This window comes from Nomascus leucogenys, chromosome 2 (assembly GCF_006542625.1).
Source record: "Nomascus leucogenys isolate Asia chromosome 2, Asia_NLE_v1, whole genome shotgun sequence".
Classification (NCBI taxonomy): domain Eukaryota; kingdom Metazoa; phylum Chordata; class Mammalia; order Primates; family Hylobatidae; genus Nomascus; species Nomascus leucogenys.
In genome coordinates this window covers 105,583,983-105,602,213 of record NC_044382.1, presented here as the reverse complement: position 1 = coordinate 105,602,213, position 18,231 = coordinate 105,583,983, and the positions used below count along the sequence as shown (strand labels likewise).

At 37.1% G+C, this 18,231-nt stretch overlaps 1 protein-coding gene across 1 annotated transcript in view; it reads right to left on the bottom strand.

Moving 5' to 3' along the window:
* LNPEP (leucyl and cystinyl aminopeptidase) overlaps nt 1-18,231 on the bottom strand; it is a 103,900-nt gene that overhangs the window by 11,244 nt on the left and 74,425 nt on the right. Inside the window, exons 12-15 of the mRNA XM_003277197.4 lie at nt 12,341-12,524; nt 11,065-11,221; nt 3,588-3,772; nt 1,554-1,715 (exon numbers count right to left, since the gene is read on the bottom strand). Of these exons, the coding sequence (XP_003277245.2) occupies nt 1,554-1,715; nt 3,588-3,772; nt 11,065-11,221; nt 12,341-12,524 (688 nt within the window). The remainder of the gene's footprint in view (nt 1-1,553; nt 1,716-3,587; nt 3,773-11,064; nt 11,222-12,340; nt 12,525-18,231) is intronic.

Below are 18,231 nucleotides of genomic sequence, written 5' to 3'. Positions count from 1 at the left end.
TTTGAATTATTTGAAAATTAGGATACATTTCAGAATATACTCTTATTAATGTCCGTAGCAAACATTTACTGACACTATGTACTAAATAATGTTCTAAGTCCTTGACACAACAATGCTATAAAGTAGGTATTTATTAATACTACCTAACTCAATTTTATAGTTGAAGAAACTGAGGTTATCTAATTGACCCACAGTCACACAGTAATAAATACCAAAGCCTGACATCTGAGCAAAAGCAGTTCTCATTTACTATGCTATACTGTCTGTTTATAGTGAGAAACCACCCCCTACTCCAAGACTGTGGCAGTATTTTTAGGAGGGAAAAAAACAAAAGCCCAGCAAAACGTGATGGGTTAAATAAATTATGATAGAGCCATACTACAGAATATTATGAACCCATAAAAACACTTTAGTTTTTTTTTTATATATAAAGCAGGCTTCAAGAATTGACATGGAAAATCTCGTAGACTGATCATTCACTAAAAAGATTGTCACAAAACACTGAGTATGGTATAAACCTAATGTGGTTTTTAAAATGCAGTTAAATATGTAGGTATGTATGTATGTATGTACGTACATACATATGTACAAATATCCATTCCCACAGATGAATACAAAGACCAAGACTGACATTGTTGTTAACAGAAAACGAGAATGGAAGTGAAGGATCATGAGAAATGCTTTCATATTTTACTCTATATTCTTAGGTACTGTTTGAATACTTTATCATGGGCATTATTAGTGTATTACTAGCATAGTTTAAAAACAATGATTTTTCTCTATTTGCTTAAGTCAGAGGCTGGCTAATACTTTAAAGAAAATGACTATTTACAGTGTATCTTTTGGTAAGTGGGTCTGGACAGGTACTGAGGACATCTCTGGGACACTATTAAGATTTTTCTGAGCAAAATCATACAACAGAAGTAATGAGACCCAGAAGCCTCCTTCTATCCTCAGTGTAACTTTTAACATCTGTGCTCTCTACACCAGATACCTCCCTATTCCTCTTGGCTATGTAGAGCTCCTCTACCCCACCACTACCTGTTCTTCCTGTCAGGAGGCCCTACTTACTGCCCTACCTTCATCCATATGACACTCCTACTTCTGGGCCTTCATCACTACATATTAAAAAGGAAAAGTCTGACAAATAAACTCATATGAACGTAGAACCTAGGTTTAATATGTTATTTTTTTCTGAAATGTCTACATTTTAAAATGACAGCTTGCACAAAGCAATGCCTTGGTCCCAAAATATGGAGTACCAATTGTGGTGTATAAGACAACATTCCAAGGGGATGAATACTTTTTGAGCAAGGAGTAGGAGGGGGCTGTGACTCCTGACATCTTGTAATCCCTTTTGGGCAAAGGATTTTCTGCTTGTCCATAAAGATAAAGCCCAGCACCTGTAGTCTCCTCACCACACTGTCCAACTTAGGCCTGGCCTGTAACAGAAGGGAGGAAAAGAGATCCCCTCAAAAATGAGCTCCTGCCCAAGAGCACAGTGTTTGTATTCTTTTGGTTTCTGTATATCATATTCCTCGGTGGTTTCATACCAGTAAAGCTTCCGCACATCCTCTGAGCTGGCAAGTGCTTCTAGTATTTTGTTCTTCTCTGCTTCAGAGCCTATAGAAATGTATTTGCTCAAAAGGAATGACCAGCCTTTGTCAGTTTTCGCTCCAACTTTGAACACAGCTGTCATGACATCAGTAGGTAGGCTGTAAGAGAGGTGGTCAAACATGAGAATAACAAGAAAATATTCTGAATACAAAGGTGAAGAGTTGGCTCTGGTGGAGTTTCTGGTGTGAGGGTCGGTAATAATAACAAGTTTGAGTACACAATTTAGGGTCGAGAAAAAGTTTAATTCAGTGACTGCTATTTTCCTAGTAGTGCAACTATGGATACATCAGTTCAATTTAATATTCACAGAGTACTCACAAAGAACCAGGCAGGTGACTGGCTGGACACTAGGGAGCAGAAAAGGAATGAGAGCCCCTGTCCTCTGAGAACTCACAGGCTACTACGAAGTATAGAGCAATAAATATATGCATTACAATTCAGTGTGATAAGTTTCATGGTAGAAATATAGCAGTAAATGGGGTGCAGAGAGTAAACACAGTCTACTGCCTTTATTAAGATCTCAGAGCTGGGAAAGACCTCAAAACGTTATCCAAATCCTCCACCCCAACTCTTCATCTGATGCTTGAATCTTCTCTCCATAATGCATGGTAAGGAGCCGGAGAGAACTAATTACCCCCAAAAGCTTTTCTGTTAACTGCTAACTCTACCTGCTATGTTTTATTTCTAAATTAAGAGACTTGTTTATCACCTCAAACCCATTAGGATGGCTGCTATCAAAAACCCAGAAAATGGCAAGTGTTGGCAAGGATGTAGAGAAATTGGAATGATTGTGCACTGTTGTTGGGAATATAAAATGGTGCAGCTGCTATAGAAAACAATATAGCAGTTCCTCAAAAAATTAAAATTAGAATTACCATATGATCCAGTAATACCACTTCTGGGTGTATTTCCAACAGAATTGAAAGCAGAGTCTCTAGGAGATATTTGCATACCAATGTTCATGGCATTATTATTCACAATAGCTAAAAGGTACAAGCAGCACAAAGGTCTATCCCTGAATGAAATGATAAACAAAATGTGGTATATACATAAAATGGAAAATTATTCAGCCTTTAAAAAGAAAGAAATTTTAGCCGGGTGTGGTGGCTCATGCCTATAATCCCAGCACTTTGGGAGGCCTAGGCGGGCAGATTTTCTGAGGTCAGGAGTTCAAGACCAGCCTGGCTAACATGGTGAAACCCTGTCTCTACTAAATATACAAAAATTAGCCAGGTGTGGTGGCGGATGCCTGTAATCCCAGCTACTCCGGAGACTGGGGCAGGAGAATCACTGGAACCCGAGAGGTGGAGGTTGCAATGAGCTGAGATCGCGCCACTGCACTCCAGCCTGGGTGACAGAGCAAGACTCCAGCTCCAAAAAAAAGAAAAGAAAAGAAAAGAAAAAAGAGAAGAGAAGAGAAAAGAAAAGGAAAGAAAAGAAAAGAAAAGAAAAGAAAAGAAGAAAGAAAGACAGAAATTTTAATGCATGCTACAACATGGAAGAACCTTGAAGACATTACGGTAAATGAAATGAGCCAGTCACAGAAAAGCAAATTCTATATGACTTTACTTATATGAGATATACAGTGTAGTCAAACTCACAAAAACAGGAAGTAGAATAGTGGTTACCAGGGGCTGGTGGAGAGAGGGAGTGAGGAATTATTCAATGGATACAGAGTTTCAGTTTTGCAAGATGTAAAAGTTCTGAAAATAAGTACTCAATAATCTGAATATACTTAACACTACTGAACTGTACAGTAAAAAATGGTTAAGATAGTAAATTTTATGTTGTGTGTATTTTACCACAATTTTTTAAAAAGTCTTGTTTGAGAATGCAGATACATAGAGTTCACCTACACTGACACTCAGTTTTATAACATTTATGACCCAGGATGAGAATACCCTGGATTCTGTATATGATGTGAGATAAAGAAAAAGAAGATAATTCATCTGAGTAGAGGTATACTTCACCTTTGAGTTCCATTGGATGCCATCCAGTCATCAAACAGTTTCATGGCAGTAGTGGAGCAGTTCCCCAGGTTGTGAGTGCAAGCAAACTCTAGCAGGGCTGACCGAAGCTCTCGCATAGATGGAGTGCCCTCATCCGTCCAAGTTTGTTGTTGAATTTGGTTTTGAAGTAATTTAAATACCCTGGTCTAGAGAGACAAAATAGATTATAATGGTTTCATAATAATTAGGACAATCAGAAAAAAAAACAGGACAATTACAGCCAGGCGCAGTGTCTCATGCCTGTAATCCCAGCACGTTGGGAGGCTGAGGCGGGCAGATCACCTGACGTCAGGAGTTTGAGACCAGCCTGGCCAACACGGTGAAACAACATCTCTAGAAACTACAAAAATTAGCCAGGCATGACGGTAATGCCTGTAATCCCAGCTCCTCAGGAAGCTGAGGCAGGAGAAACACTTGAACCCAGGAGGTGGAGGCTGCAGTGAGCTGAGATAGCATCATTGCATGCCAGCCTGGGCAACAAAGCAAGACTCTGCCTCAAAAAAAAAAAAAAAAAAATCAGGACAATTAGATCTCTTTTCCCCAACATTTATCCAGTGAGGGAAAAAAAAGGCATAGATATTACTCATTAAATATCAACTGACACATGAAGGCCACATACAGCTGGGATGAAACCATTCAATAATAAAGGCTATGCATAAGGCTGCTATAGCTAAGGGGGACTTTTAGTGATGTTAACTCAGAAAAAAATTAATGACTTCTGTGCAGTAGGGAACTTTTATGCTGCATATACTCAGCTAGAAGTTATTTTCCTGCCAAAAAGTATCACTTATAACCACTGCTGGAAGGAAGTCAGAACTTCCTGACCTCGTGACTTTACAATCTATAAACCTATAAAGCAATGAAAGAAAAATACACTTCTTTACTGATAGTTAATGTTTAAATGTTTCTCAATCCAATATTAAAGGTATATTTAACATTATCAACTAGTTTGATGTTATAACAAATTAACCAAATTAGCAAGAAAATGAGGCCTTCAGGGAAGAATAGTTGTTTATAGTTTATTTTTTCTCCCAAGTTTTTATTTAAAGAACTTTCAAATCTACAAAAAAAGATAGTACAACACCCATACACTGTTCATCTAGATTCACCAGTTTTTAACACCCTGACACTTGCTTCGTTTTCAAGTGTGTATAACACACATACACACACATTTGTTTTTTCTTGTTTTAGCTGAACAATATGAAAGTGATATACAGATATGATATTTCATTTATAAATACTTTGGCATGCAACTCACAGATATCAGAACATTCTCTTACAGAATCATAATACCTTATCACACTTAAGAAAACTAATAGTTATTCATTAATATAATCCAATCTAGTCCATTGGTATTGGCTGTCATTGCTAAACGTATACTTGCGGTATTAAGGTACTAACAGACGCCTTTTTCATCTCTCTCCAAAATAAAAACACCAAAGCTGTTAATACCATGTTGAAGTATTTCCATTCTGCAAGTTGTGCATGGCGGGTGGGGGGTGAGGACACATGATATTTTAAAAAGCATCATATGCAATATGCTTTTATGAATACCACTAGGAGGAACAAAAATTCTGATATAAAAAACGTTTTTAGGTATTCTTTTTTTTTTTTTTTTTTTGAGATGGAGTCTTGCTCAGTTGCCCAGGCTGGAATGCAGTGGCACGATCTCGGCTCACTGCAAGCTCCACCTCTGGGGTTCACGCCATTCTCCTGCTTGAGCCTCCCAAGTAGCTGGGACTACAGGCGCCCACCACCACATCCGGCTAATTTTTTTGAATTTTTAGTAGAGACGGGGTTTCACCACGTTAGCCAGGATGGTCTCAATCTCCTGACCTCGTGATCCACCTGCCTTGGCCTCCCAAAGTGCTGGGATTACAGGCGTGAGCCACCACACCTGGCCGTTTTTAGGTATTCTTTAGAAAACCTTCATGGCTACATAAGAAGGACCAAAATGAAAAAAATTCAACAGATACCCCCTCTGAAGGAATCAGTAAAGGAGGATTTCTTCCTGCTGGTACTTCTTTACCTCCACCACCATCGTGGCATCTCATCTCAAGTAATCACGTACCACAGATGACCACATACGAAACCCTTAACTTCAGAAGTTTAGCTCAAGTTCTTCACAAAACATTGCTTTCTTCCTTTCTTTTAGGTATTGACAGTGAGTACCACTGAGTACCACCGTCAATACCTAAAATGAATCCTATTTGGAAATTTTTATACTATTAAGACCATTATCCTAGCAATGACTTATGGTGAATAAGCATCTTGTGGAGTTGAATATGAGAATGGAAAAAAAGAATCTGCAAGGAAAAGAACTCAAGGTTTGTATAACATGTCAACTTGCTTGTGTTTGTTTCAAAAGCAATGAAACACAGAACAGACACCTTGTGGAATGTGTAAGTGGTAAAGCTTCTGAGACATTGGGAGGACATGAAGTGGAAAAATACTTGCTATGCTGACAATGCGAGGAACAGACAAGCAATGCAGGGGATCCCACTTGACACACCTGACTGCATTGCTACATGGTGTCTTCACCGGCCTTAGCTTCTCAATAGTATTATGATGGAAAACCATCCCAAATGACTGGAGAACTAAAGAAATTTAAATCCTACTCATAACTGTCAAATAGGAACAAATGAAGAATGTGAGAAAAAAATCACATGCTTGAAATCCTATTTAAAAAAAAATCAGTGAAGAACAATGGCAATTCTCATTGAGAGTTTACTAAAACACAAAGGCAGCAATGGAAAGAATGGCACTTGAAGTCCTGGAAGCAAAGGAAATCTGACACTTGAAGATGGCTGTGGCTAATTCTTGAGCAGTTACACCACTGAATTACAGGGAGCAATTTTACTAGTTAGTCTTCAAACGAAATCATTAAGGCAAGTTCTCAAAATAGTTGTTTAAATGTATTTCAAATTATAACATAATAAAGTAAAACATTTTAAGAAAGAATAATTATATTATTAGAAAAATCCTGTTACAAAATATCATTTTTATAAGTAATCCAGGTTTATTTTTAATATTAATTAATATTAATGAAGCATAGCATATGCTTCCAATTATCTTTCCCTTTTAGAAATAAAATGAAATGTTTTTCTAAGGATCCAAATTAATTTTTTTGAAATTTAAGCTCTTTCAAAAATAGAATGCAACTCTATGATTTTACAAAGTGAAATGGCAAGTGGAGAGAGGAAATAAATTGAGGGTTATACAAGCTACAAACACTGGATTTGTAATAAAATGCAACAACAACAATATAAAATTATTTTAAAAATAAAACAGAGGGAAAGATGCTAGCACTTACGTTGTATATTACATTTTGATTTACTGCTTTAATTTTACACTGATATGCCCAGGGAGTTCTTTCCTGGGTCAATTGAGTTTCTTAAAAGTGAAATGTCAGTTTTTATTGCAAAAGGTTTATCCCACCAATGCTTCATATGTAAACGAATGACAGATTTGTAAGTGATAAAACAGGAATATGGCTAGGATCAGATGTTAACTCAGATGTGAACAATGTAACACAATTGAAATGTGCCTCCAGACCCTACCCATCACAACACCACAGCATCACAAAACGCAGCATATGTCATGTGCAGCCTACATAACAAAAGGACCAATAAATGTACATAATGCTTTGGTTCCAATGATATAGAAGTTAATTAGAAATCAGTCTTAGACACTAATACATTTGAACATCATATCCAAGGATTCATAAATGTCTCCTATCCCAAATCCTAACTGTAGAATGTCAGATTTCCTAGTTTGAGAGTATTGATGCTACCAGAATTTTCACCCCAATATGAGAATAAGAATGTTAAAGTGACACATTCTCCCTCTTGATGAACTAAAGTTAACTGGGCTTTTAGCTAACCATATGAAGACACAGAGCAGTAAAATGGCGTCCGATCTTGGAAACACATACTAAGCCTTCTGCCCTTGCTCTCTATCCATCAGTCCCTGGATCCCTCCTTGAAGTATGTTCCTCATAAACACATATCTGCCCAGAAAGCTGGAAATCATCTGGGATGAAGATGCAGTTCAAAGAAGAAGTAAGTATCAAGTGCTTCCTTGATATCTTTAGGAAAAGATTTCATAAGCTAGATTACATTAAAATTTAAAACTCATATTAATAAAAAATAATTAAGGAGTAAAAAAAGCAAGATGGAGTGGGAGAAGATATTTGCAAATATACATGACTCTAAACAGAGTTAACAGAGAGGCAAGGAGAAGATTGACTTCTGCCCTTATGAAGTTTAACTGGGCAGCTTCAGAGTCAGGGGATATTCTGCCTCCTCACAGGGTATGTTCAGAACCAACACTGCCCTTTAATAGTGAACAAAAGTGAGTGATACGCACTAATCTTATTTATTGCTACCTGTACTAGGTTGAATAGTATCCCCTCAAATTTTGTGTCTGCCTGGGACCTATGAATATGACCTTATTTAGGAATAGGGTCTTTGCAGGTACAATCAAGTTAAGATGAGGTCATACTGGATTATGGTGGGCCTTAATCTAAGAATGGGGCAATTTGGACACAGAAACACAGGGAGAACACTGTGTTGACAGAGATAAAGGCCACGGTGAGGCACCTACATGCCCAGGAATACCAAGGATTGCTGGCAATCACTTGAAGTTAGGAGAGGGGAATGGAAAAGATTCTTCCTCAGAAGGAGCAAACCTTACTCTGCCAATACCTTGATTTTGGCCTTCTAGCTTCCAGAACTATGAGAGAATAAATTTCTGTTATTTTAAGACATCAAGTTTGTAATAACTTGTTTTGATAGCCCTAGGAAATTAATATACTACCCCAAATGGTGTTGATACTATACTAATTACCTCAAACATAATTCTATGCAATAAAATATACTGGTCCTGGGGATAACTGGATACCATACTGAAAAGAATGAATCTTGGTGTCTACCTCACACCATCCACAAAAATCAATTCCAGATGGATCATAGATCTAAATGTAAAGGATAAAATAATAAAGTTTTCAGAAGAGAACACATAATATCTAGGGGTAGGAAAAGATTTCATAAGCTAGATTACATTAAAATTTAAAACTCATATTAATAAAAAATGATTGAGAGTAAAAAAAGCAAGATGGAGTGGGAGAAGATATTTGCAAATATACATGACCAACAAAGGATTCATATCTAGGATATATACAGAACTCTTACAAATCAACAAGAAAAAGGCAGACAATTTAATAGAAAAAATAAGCAAAAGATGGGCATTTCACAAAAGAACATCTAATGGTCAATACATATATCAAAAAGAAAATCATCCTCACATCAGTAGAAAAATGTAAATTAAAGTTAAAATTGCAGTACCACTATGCACCTATCCACATGGCTAAAATAAAAAAGATTTAGTGTGAATGATAATTATCAGCAAAGATATAGGGCACCTAGAATTCTCATATACTGCTAAGTGTAAATTGGTACAACTTTGAAGAACTATTTGATAGTACAGTATTAACTATGCATGTGTTATGACTCAATAATCTCATTTCCAGACATATATCCCACAGAAATTCATAAACACATACATCGAAGACATCATAGCAGTGCTATTCATGATGGCTTCAAACTACAGATAAAACAAATGTCTATCAACAATAGCTGAAATGGTTAACTAATGGCCAATCTCTTTACTATACTAACAGTAGAAAGTCGATATTGGATTCTAAGTTTGCCCTAAAGAGATGAGTAAGCTATTTGCATACTTCTTGGAAAGGCACATAAATATTGTTTTAAAAAGTCATTATTAACATTTTAGATATAAAAAAATCTCTTAAGTTGACAACTTCATTTTTAGGAGAACAACTAGATGTGGGCCAGTCACTTGAAAGCTTAAATGTACGGTCTGCAAGCTTTTCAAAAGAATATGACAAGAAGAAAGCTTTAATTTTTCTAACAAAAGGTATCCTGGAAAGATGACGTTGCTAGGACACGAATTAATTTTACAAATAGCAATATAACATAAAGAGAAGTCTTTGGAGTGAAATTAATCTGGGTTTGAATCTCAGCTTTATCACTTACTAGGTAAGTGACTTTAAAGAAGCTATTCCGTCTCCTCGTTTATTTAATGGGGGTAGAAATATCTACCTTGGCACTGTGTGATAATTAAATGAGGTAATCTACATTAAGCACTAAGCACAGTGTGTAAAAGCACTCAAATACACTTGTTTCTGGTGTGTTTCAATCATTTATTCACTCAACATTTACTGAGTGTCACTACAGGCCAGGCCATGTTCCAGGCACTAGTTTTTATTAAGGCTGCTAGCTGAAAGCCTTATGAAATAGAAAATGATAAAAATTTTAACCATTAGAAGAGATCTCAGAGAATCATCTAACTTAAGCATCTTGCTCATGGATAGGGATGGGGTAATTCCTTTGGGGTCAGATCAGAAACTTTTGGGGGAGAAAAGCTTTTCAAGCTCCATATGGCCACTCTGCCCTGTGTTCCCTCCACTCACTGAGAATCATGCAGGTGATGAGAGAACTGTTCATAGGAGATGCAGGGTAAGGCAATAACAGAGGCAGAAAGAAGGTTGTATACATATGTAACCAACCTGCACATTGCACACATGTACCCTAGAACTTAAAGTATAATAAAAAATGTTAAAAAAAATGATTTAATCCAACCCCTTCCTTTTACCAGTGAGAATACCCCAAAAGACTTACTCTAATTCTTGGTCTAATGCTGCCTTCCTTTCCCTGAAAGCTGCCTTTTGCCTGGGTCCCTGGGAAATCTCACTAGTTTATAAAGCAAACTCTGTTGTCAAAATGCACTGATTCAGAGAATTAGATAAAAACAAATAATTTTTCACTCTCTTCCAAGCTTTTAAAGTCTCAGTCAACAGTTTAATATGAGAAGTATCCAAAATAACAACTGTTAAGATCAGGCAGTTGATATTAAGAAAGGTAAAATGGTCTCTAATACTAAGACTCCTTTAGTGCTTTGCAAAGAAACATATCCACCAGCATCATTATCTGTTAGAAAGTTATCAGTAAGAACTCTTAAACAGAATATTCTCAATACAAACATAACTGTCATTTTATAATGACCACTAGAAAATTAATGGGGAGATCTACTTTGCAAAAGGGCCTATTTCAAACATTCATCATGTAAAAATAAAACAGGATCTGAATAGAGAAATATTATTCTCATGTGACCTCATTTTGACAGTGGTGTCAAATGTCTGTATTTTGATATTCAAACAAGACCATATCATACTAAGCCTTTATCAGCTCTTCATCATAAGCAACATCTTGATTTTAAGTAAAGATTTCACAAGCAGGAAAGTGAAGAAAATGGAATTTAACTGGTTGCTTTTTCAGCCTATTACTGGCTGAAAATGGAACCGTGAATAACAATATTAAAGACAAACAGCAAGAAGCTGGCAAAAAGGCAGACTTACCACCAGTCTTGAGGCCAGATCCATGTATCCCAGTTTTTCAAGGAGGTTATAGATGAGGCCTGTCTGAAACAGGGCTTCAGTGATGGGTGCAGTATGGTTCTCATTTCCAAGATAATTAATCAAATCAAAGGCCCTCCGGAGAGGTACCTTGCCTAGGCTACAGGATAAAAGAATAGGAAAAGTAAATATGCAGAGACACACAGAAGAACTCTATGCATGCTAAGAGAGAAACTTAGGGTTAGATGGTGAGTCTTGAAGACCAAAAATTTAAACTTACAGTGGCATTCTGTAAAGTTAAGCTAAATATGATTATCTCTGATTAAGTTCATGTGGCCCAAGATTAAACAGGCATTTCAAGAGAAAGATAAACAATAGCTCATTTTTTTTTTTAATTCCTAAGTCTCCTGTAAATTGCTACTAACTCAGCAAAAGTATAATATCTTGGGTTAGAAAAAATTTTATTTATTAATTAGTTATATTTGCCAGGAAAGAGAGTATAGCATAGAGTATCTGAATTTTTTTAAAAAAATTTTATTTATTGGTTTAATGGGAATTTGTTTTTCAAACTTGTTATGACAAGGTCTATTGTGAATTTACAGTGAGTACATTTTTAAAATTAAGGATTTTATAGAAATCATAGCAGTAATGGCTAGGATGATGTAAGAAGGGCGCTTCATAAAAAACGAGACCAAATGGAAATGTCCAGGGAGGTGAGAAGGAATATTCTTCTGACCTGAAGTGTTCCTGTGTTTTTAAGCCTATCATCAGTCTAAATTGGTAATATTCTATTCAGAGAATATGTTTACATGAGGTCACTGTCATCCTTGGCTTTGGGATTCTATAATGCATGAGGTGGTTGGGGAGGCAAGCAGTACAGATAAGGTGGCTCCAGCCATCAGAGATGTCCCTCAAAACCAATGCATAAGCACTAAGCTTCATGCTTAAACCAGCTGCTGTTTGAAAATAATTCTCTTATGCAATAAAATAGAGCTTGAACTCCGTATCAGTTTAGTCAACAAAATATGTGTCTTGTTTTTGATATCTAGTCTTGAATTATTATTAAATCCTGTTTCATTTAACTGTCCAACTATGTTTGTAAGTAATGTTTTATAAAGTCCCTGGAGGCAAAGAACACATCTTATATTTTCCCAATCCTCCAAAATGAATTGTACCAACCAATACATGCTAGTTCTTTCAAACTGTTTTTCATATATGTTCTTTACCTCAATGACACTTGTTTAAAAAAAGAAAAAACCTCAAACTAAGTATACTCTACCCTGCAAGTTCAAAGATGTTGTTGATAAGGTTGGCTCGGTCTTTGTCACTCAGAACATAAGGATTTATTTTCAACTGATGGATTAGTGCTTCCCAATCATCATCTGCATAGTGTACAATATAATAACCATTCATGTTTATATTCACTTTGACCCACAGCACTTCTTCTGTAAGATTGATGACACCTAATGGAAACCAAAAAATGAGAGATTGAGAGAGAAGACAATCAGACAAGAAAAAAAAATTACATGAGTGCTTTGTTTCTAAGTTAGTTTATTTTTATATTTAATCATTCTAGTGAGAAAAAAATGCCTGCCTCCAACTACAGTTATTTTCACGTTAGTGAAGGTCAAGACATTCCTTTAACAATTATTTATTTACTGTGCAATACTGGCTGTAAGCTAGGCGCTGGAAATCAAATGGTGAACAAGGTAGCTATGTCTCTGCTTTTAGAGATCTCACAGTCTAAAGTAAACAGGCAAGTACAATATCATACAAGCGCTATTGACAGAAAAAGAAAAGACAGCATTCAACGAATGCACATAGAAAAAATGCTTCACTCTCCCAGGGAAAGTTAGGAGCGATTTCTTGGAAGAAATGACATCTAAGTTGTCATTCTTCTAAGAGACCTCAAAATATTTAGGTGGTGGCCAAGTGAAGAAGATATAGTAGGGAACCCAAGTGCTCAAGGCCCAGAGAGAAAGCATACATGTTATCCATGCACTGAACTGGCTCCCAAGTTCATTATGGCTAGAGGAAAGAGGCAGGGAGAAAGTAAAGGTGTAGGTTGAGGCAGCAGGGGAAGACAGTGAGAGAACTGTGTAAAATGTGTCCCATTTCAGCCTCTGTCTTTTGTCATGTTAGCAAAGGAAGAACAAACAAAGCCATTTAGAAAAGTCACATTATTTAAAGCTAGCAAAATAAACATTAGGGAAGGCTTAAGATTGCATAAGGGGCAAATAAGAAATAATTGGGTTAAGGCCGGGCGCGGTGGCTCACGCTTGTAATCCCAGCACTTTGGGAGGCCGAGGCGGGCGGATCACGAGGTCAGGAGATCGAGACCACGGTGAAACCCCGTCTCTACTAAAAATACAAAAAAAATTAGCCGGGCGTGGTGGCGGGCGCCTGTAGTCCCAGCTACTCGGAGAGGCTGAGGCAGGAGAATGGCGTGAACCCAGGAGGCGGAGCTTGCAGTGAGCCGAGATTGCGCCACTGCACTCCAGCCTGGGCGACAGAGCGAGACTCTGTCTCAAAAAAAAAAAAAAAAAAAAAAAAGAAATAATTGGGTTAAAATAATAGGAAAGGATAGGCACTTTTGGGGTCTCTACTATAAATGCTGAGAGAACTGTTAGAAATTTCCATGGAATTCTGTCAACTAATGTACCAATAATGAAGTGCTAAGAGTTAACTGACCAAAAAATATATGTATGAATTTTTAAAATCCTTAAAACTGCTAATGAAGAAATGTCTTTTAAAGTTGGCAACAAGGATGTAGACTTAATTATAATAGGGGTATGCTTCTAAGCATCTTGAGGTTTACTATTATTTATTAGAATATAAGCTACATAAGCTTACTATTTTGTTTACTGCTAACGCCTCAGCCCCTATAACAATGACCTAGCAGGTATTCAACAAGTAGCGTTGAATTAGTCAGTGAATGAATAAATAATGACTATGTCACAATAAATAGTTTTAAATCAAGTGTAGATATAGGTTTGTAGATATTTATTATATAATGTTTACCCCCTTTTAAAGTAACAAATACTTAAAAATTTTTTTAATTGTAAGAAAAAGAAGAGTAGAGATAAGAATAATCTAAACTCAGACAATGATAGCATTTTGGGATGTACTTCTTGCCAAGTTTTTGTCTTATACTTGTTTTTAATATTTTATACAGCTGATCTATATGCATTTATTTTATCCTTTTTTACCTATCAGACCCCCCCACATTTTTCCATTGTCTTCATAAGCAGTGTTCAAATATCTTCATAATATTCCATTTCAAGTTTATCCAATCTATTTTGAACAATTTAGGCTGTTTTAAAATGTTCACTATCATTATAATTCTGTAGTGAAACTTTTTTATATAAAATGCTTTATAAATATGTTTTCAACCTAAAGATTATATATTAGTACCTGAAGCCTTAGCTTAGGTACTAAAGATTATATCTTAGTACCTGAAACCTTAGGATTTATCAACTTCAAAAACATGAATTATTCAAATGTGTCAGATGCCCTTAATATCTTTGTTATTCCAATTATATTGATACTGCAAAAGATGTTTAAGATGAAAAAGACACTCTGATCATGTCTTAACAGGACATAATAAGCTAAGCAGTCTTTCTTACTAAAAAAATTCCGTACTTATTTCTGTTATATTGCTGATACAGCAACAGATGGGAAAGATCAGTTAAATAAGGTTTATTCCTTTTTTGAGGGCAGAATGCAGTTTTAAGGGATACTTGTGATGGCAGCAGTGGATGCTCCAAGTTGGAGCCATTTTTAGCAAACCTATGACTAAGGAAATTAACTTTATCATTAGCTAATCCAAAAATATCAACACTCTCCAGGTCACCAAACACTATATCCTATGGAGCTTTTATCAAGAAAGAACTCTGGGCCGGGTGCGGTGGCTCAAGCCTGTAATCCCAGCACTTTGGGAGGCCGAGGCGGGTGGATCACGAGGTCAGGAGATCGAGACCATGGTGAAACCCCGTCTCTACTAAAAATACAAAAAATTAGCCGGGCGTGTTGGCGGGTGCCTGTAGTCCCAGCTACTCGGGAGGCTGAGGCAGGAGAATGGCGTGAACCTGGGAGGCGGAGCTTGCAGTGAGCTGAGATCGCACCACCTGCACTCCAGCCTGGGGGACAGAGCAAGACTCCGTCTCAAAAAAAAAAAAAAAAAAAGAACTCTGGGCCTGGGCATGGTAGCTCACACCTGTAATCCCAGCACTCTGAGAGACCAAGGCAGGAGGATCACTTGAGCCCAGGAGTTTGAGACTAGCCTGGACAACACAGTGAGACATCATCTTTACAAAAAATAAAAATTAGCCCGGCATGGTGACACATGTCTGTAGTCCCAGCTACTCAGGAGGCTGAGGCAGGAGTATCACTTGAGGTCAAGTATCACTAGGTCAAGAATGCAGTGAGCTATGATCGTGCCACTGTACCTTAGCCTGGGTGACAGAGCAGGACCCTGTCTCTAATAAAAACAAAGGTAAAGAAAAGAAACAAAGAACCCCAGGAAGAAGGGCTACAGAGACCCAAATCTCCCTTGCCCATAAAAGGAGACAAGAAATGATGGCTATGACAATTGTTCCACTAGATGGATGCAGAAAACATTGAAATACATACGGAATATCTTGGTTGATAAGCAGCTTGCCATGTTGTAAAGCTAGCCAAGTCCAGATGGTAAAGAGGAGGGACACAGCTGGGAATATACTTGAAATTATTACTGTCATCAAGATGACACAACATAAAGCAGTACAGCCAACAGCACAAAGACAGACAGAGTTATCATTTAAAGAATCAACATTATTAGTCTCTTTCAGTTCTTCTGAATGATCCAGAATGGTGGACCTTAAAACCACAGGTATCGAAAAATAATAGCTTTGCACACAAGGGAAGTAACTACACCCTGCAGCTCAAATGTGGATGAGGCTACCCTCATATGTTTTTGATTTACTATAATCATTAACAGATTAACACTTCAATTTTCAGTCTATTGAGTGGCAAAAAAGAGTGAGCAACTGCAATATTAAATGGCAGAAGCCCAGATGAAGTAATCTAACAGTGATTTTTAAAAACCATTTGTCAATGAGCTATGAAAATCAACTACTGTTTTACAAAAAAATTAAAGTTCTGAAACTAAAAAACATGTTTTTACTACAAAGTTACAAAATTTCCTGTATAGTTTGCTCCAGAGGGCTAGCATCATACATGCCATTGAACTTTATCACTCCTGTTCAAAAGCATTCCCTTCTCTAATACCCCTTTCTTTCTCCTTTACTTTATTAGGGGAAAAAAAGGCAAGAGCAGAGAATGGCACATGATAAATATTTTAATTACTATATGCCCTTCCTTCTTTCATCCTAATTACCTTTTCTTCCAATGACATATCTTTTACTTTCACAGCAGTACTTCTGACAGTGATATCCACTTGGAAACATGAATGTTTTGCATTAGATTTAATATGAAAATCTCCTATAGTTAAAGATCTTAGGTCTGAGTAAAATGTAGATAAGAAAGAGAGAGAGAGAGGGAGGAAGAAAGGGAAGAGGGAAACTTTTAAAAATATAATTTCCTCAATATGTAAACTGGAAAAATGGCCCCATCAGCATTTCTTGTGCACAATAAATATTAATTGTTCAAAATTCATGTATGTGAGAAAAGGAGACAAATATATTGACCAAACATAACTCCTATATACAACTGAACTAATGAACTAACCCAACAACCCTTGAATTAGACCACGTGAAAATATATTTAAAAAAAGAAAGAAAATATATTGAAGATTTAACCAACCACCAAGCATCAAAATAATACACTATACTAAAGTATTACAGCATAAAAGAAGCCTGAAGTCACCCTCTCTGCTACCTTTGAGAATAGAAAAAATAAAAATGCAGTTAAATTAAGAGTAATTCTCATTGGAGCATTAGGAACCAAGAAGCCTCAACTGTCCTCAGGGTCAAACGTAAGGACAGAAGTTTTCATGTGGACTCTCTAAACCTGAAATGGCAGGAATTAAAATAGCAGCAGCAGCAGCAGCAACAAAGGAAATAACACAGTTGAGAAGAGGAAGTAACAGACACTACTTTCATCATGTATTGGCCCAGTTCCAGCTCTAGATTAAATCAATTATATTCTAGTGAATTTTGTATATTCCTCTTTACCAAGAAGAGGAAGAGAAAAAGAAAACATCATTTTATCAGGCTTTGCATGTTCTTTTCCTAGAAATTTTTATAGTGAGACTGGAGTCACTTCATTTTGGACTAAAATTTACTAATTCATTAAGTTTTTGTGTGCCTACTGAGTACTAAAAGTGATTTACAGTGATTCATATAGCCATGATCACTACCGTCAATGGGGGAAATACCTAATATGAGGATAGATATGAGTGAACAGTACTTACAGTATGAGTGGAGAAGTAGAGAATGTTATTAAAAAACCTAAGTAGGGCATCTAAACTGTCTTCAGGGAAGGAAAGGTTTCCTGGAGCAAGCAATGGCTGAGCTAAGATCTGAAGAATAAACAGGAGTAGGTCGAGGGAGTGAGGAGGCAAGGGTGTTCTTTAAGGAGAGAAAATAGCATATGCAAAGATCTAAAGAGGCAGTATGGCATGTTTGAGTTGCTGATAGAATTTTTGTGCGGCAAAAGCAGAGAATGCTGGTAAGGGCCTAGAAGGCTAAAGCGGTAAAATATGAGCTAGTCTATGAGGTTAAACTCTCAAAAAGAGCTTAACAAGCTCAGAAGTAAACTCACGTAAAGAGTAAAGAGGAGGCTGGGCGCGGTGGCTCACGCTTATAATACCAGCACTTTGGGAGGCCGAGGTGGGCAGATCACGAGGTCAGGAGATTGAGACCATGGTGAAACCCCATCTCTACTAAAAATATAAAAAATTAGCCAGGCGTGGTGGCGGGCGCCTGTAGTCCCAGCTACTCAGGAAGCTAAGGCAGGAGAATTGCTTGAACCCAGGAGGCGGTGAGCTGAGATTGCACCACTGCACTCCAGCCTGGGCGACAGAGCGAGACTCCGCCTCAAAAGAATGAAAAATAAAAATAAAAAAAAAAAAGAGTAAAGAGGAGCCAGGTGCGGTGGCTCATGCCTGTAATCCCAACACTTTGGGAAGCCAAAGCAGGAGGATCACTTGAGGCCAGGGGTTTGAGACCA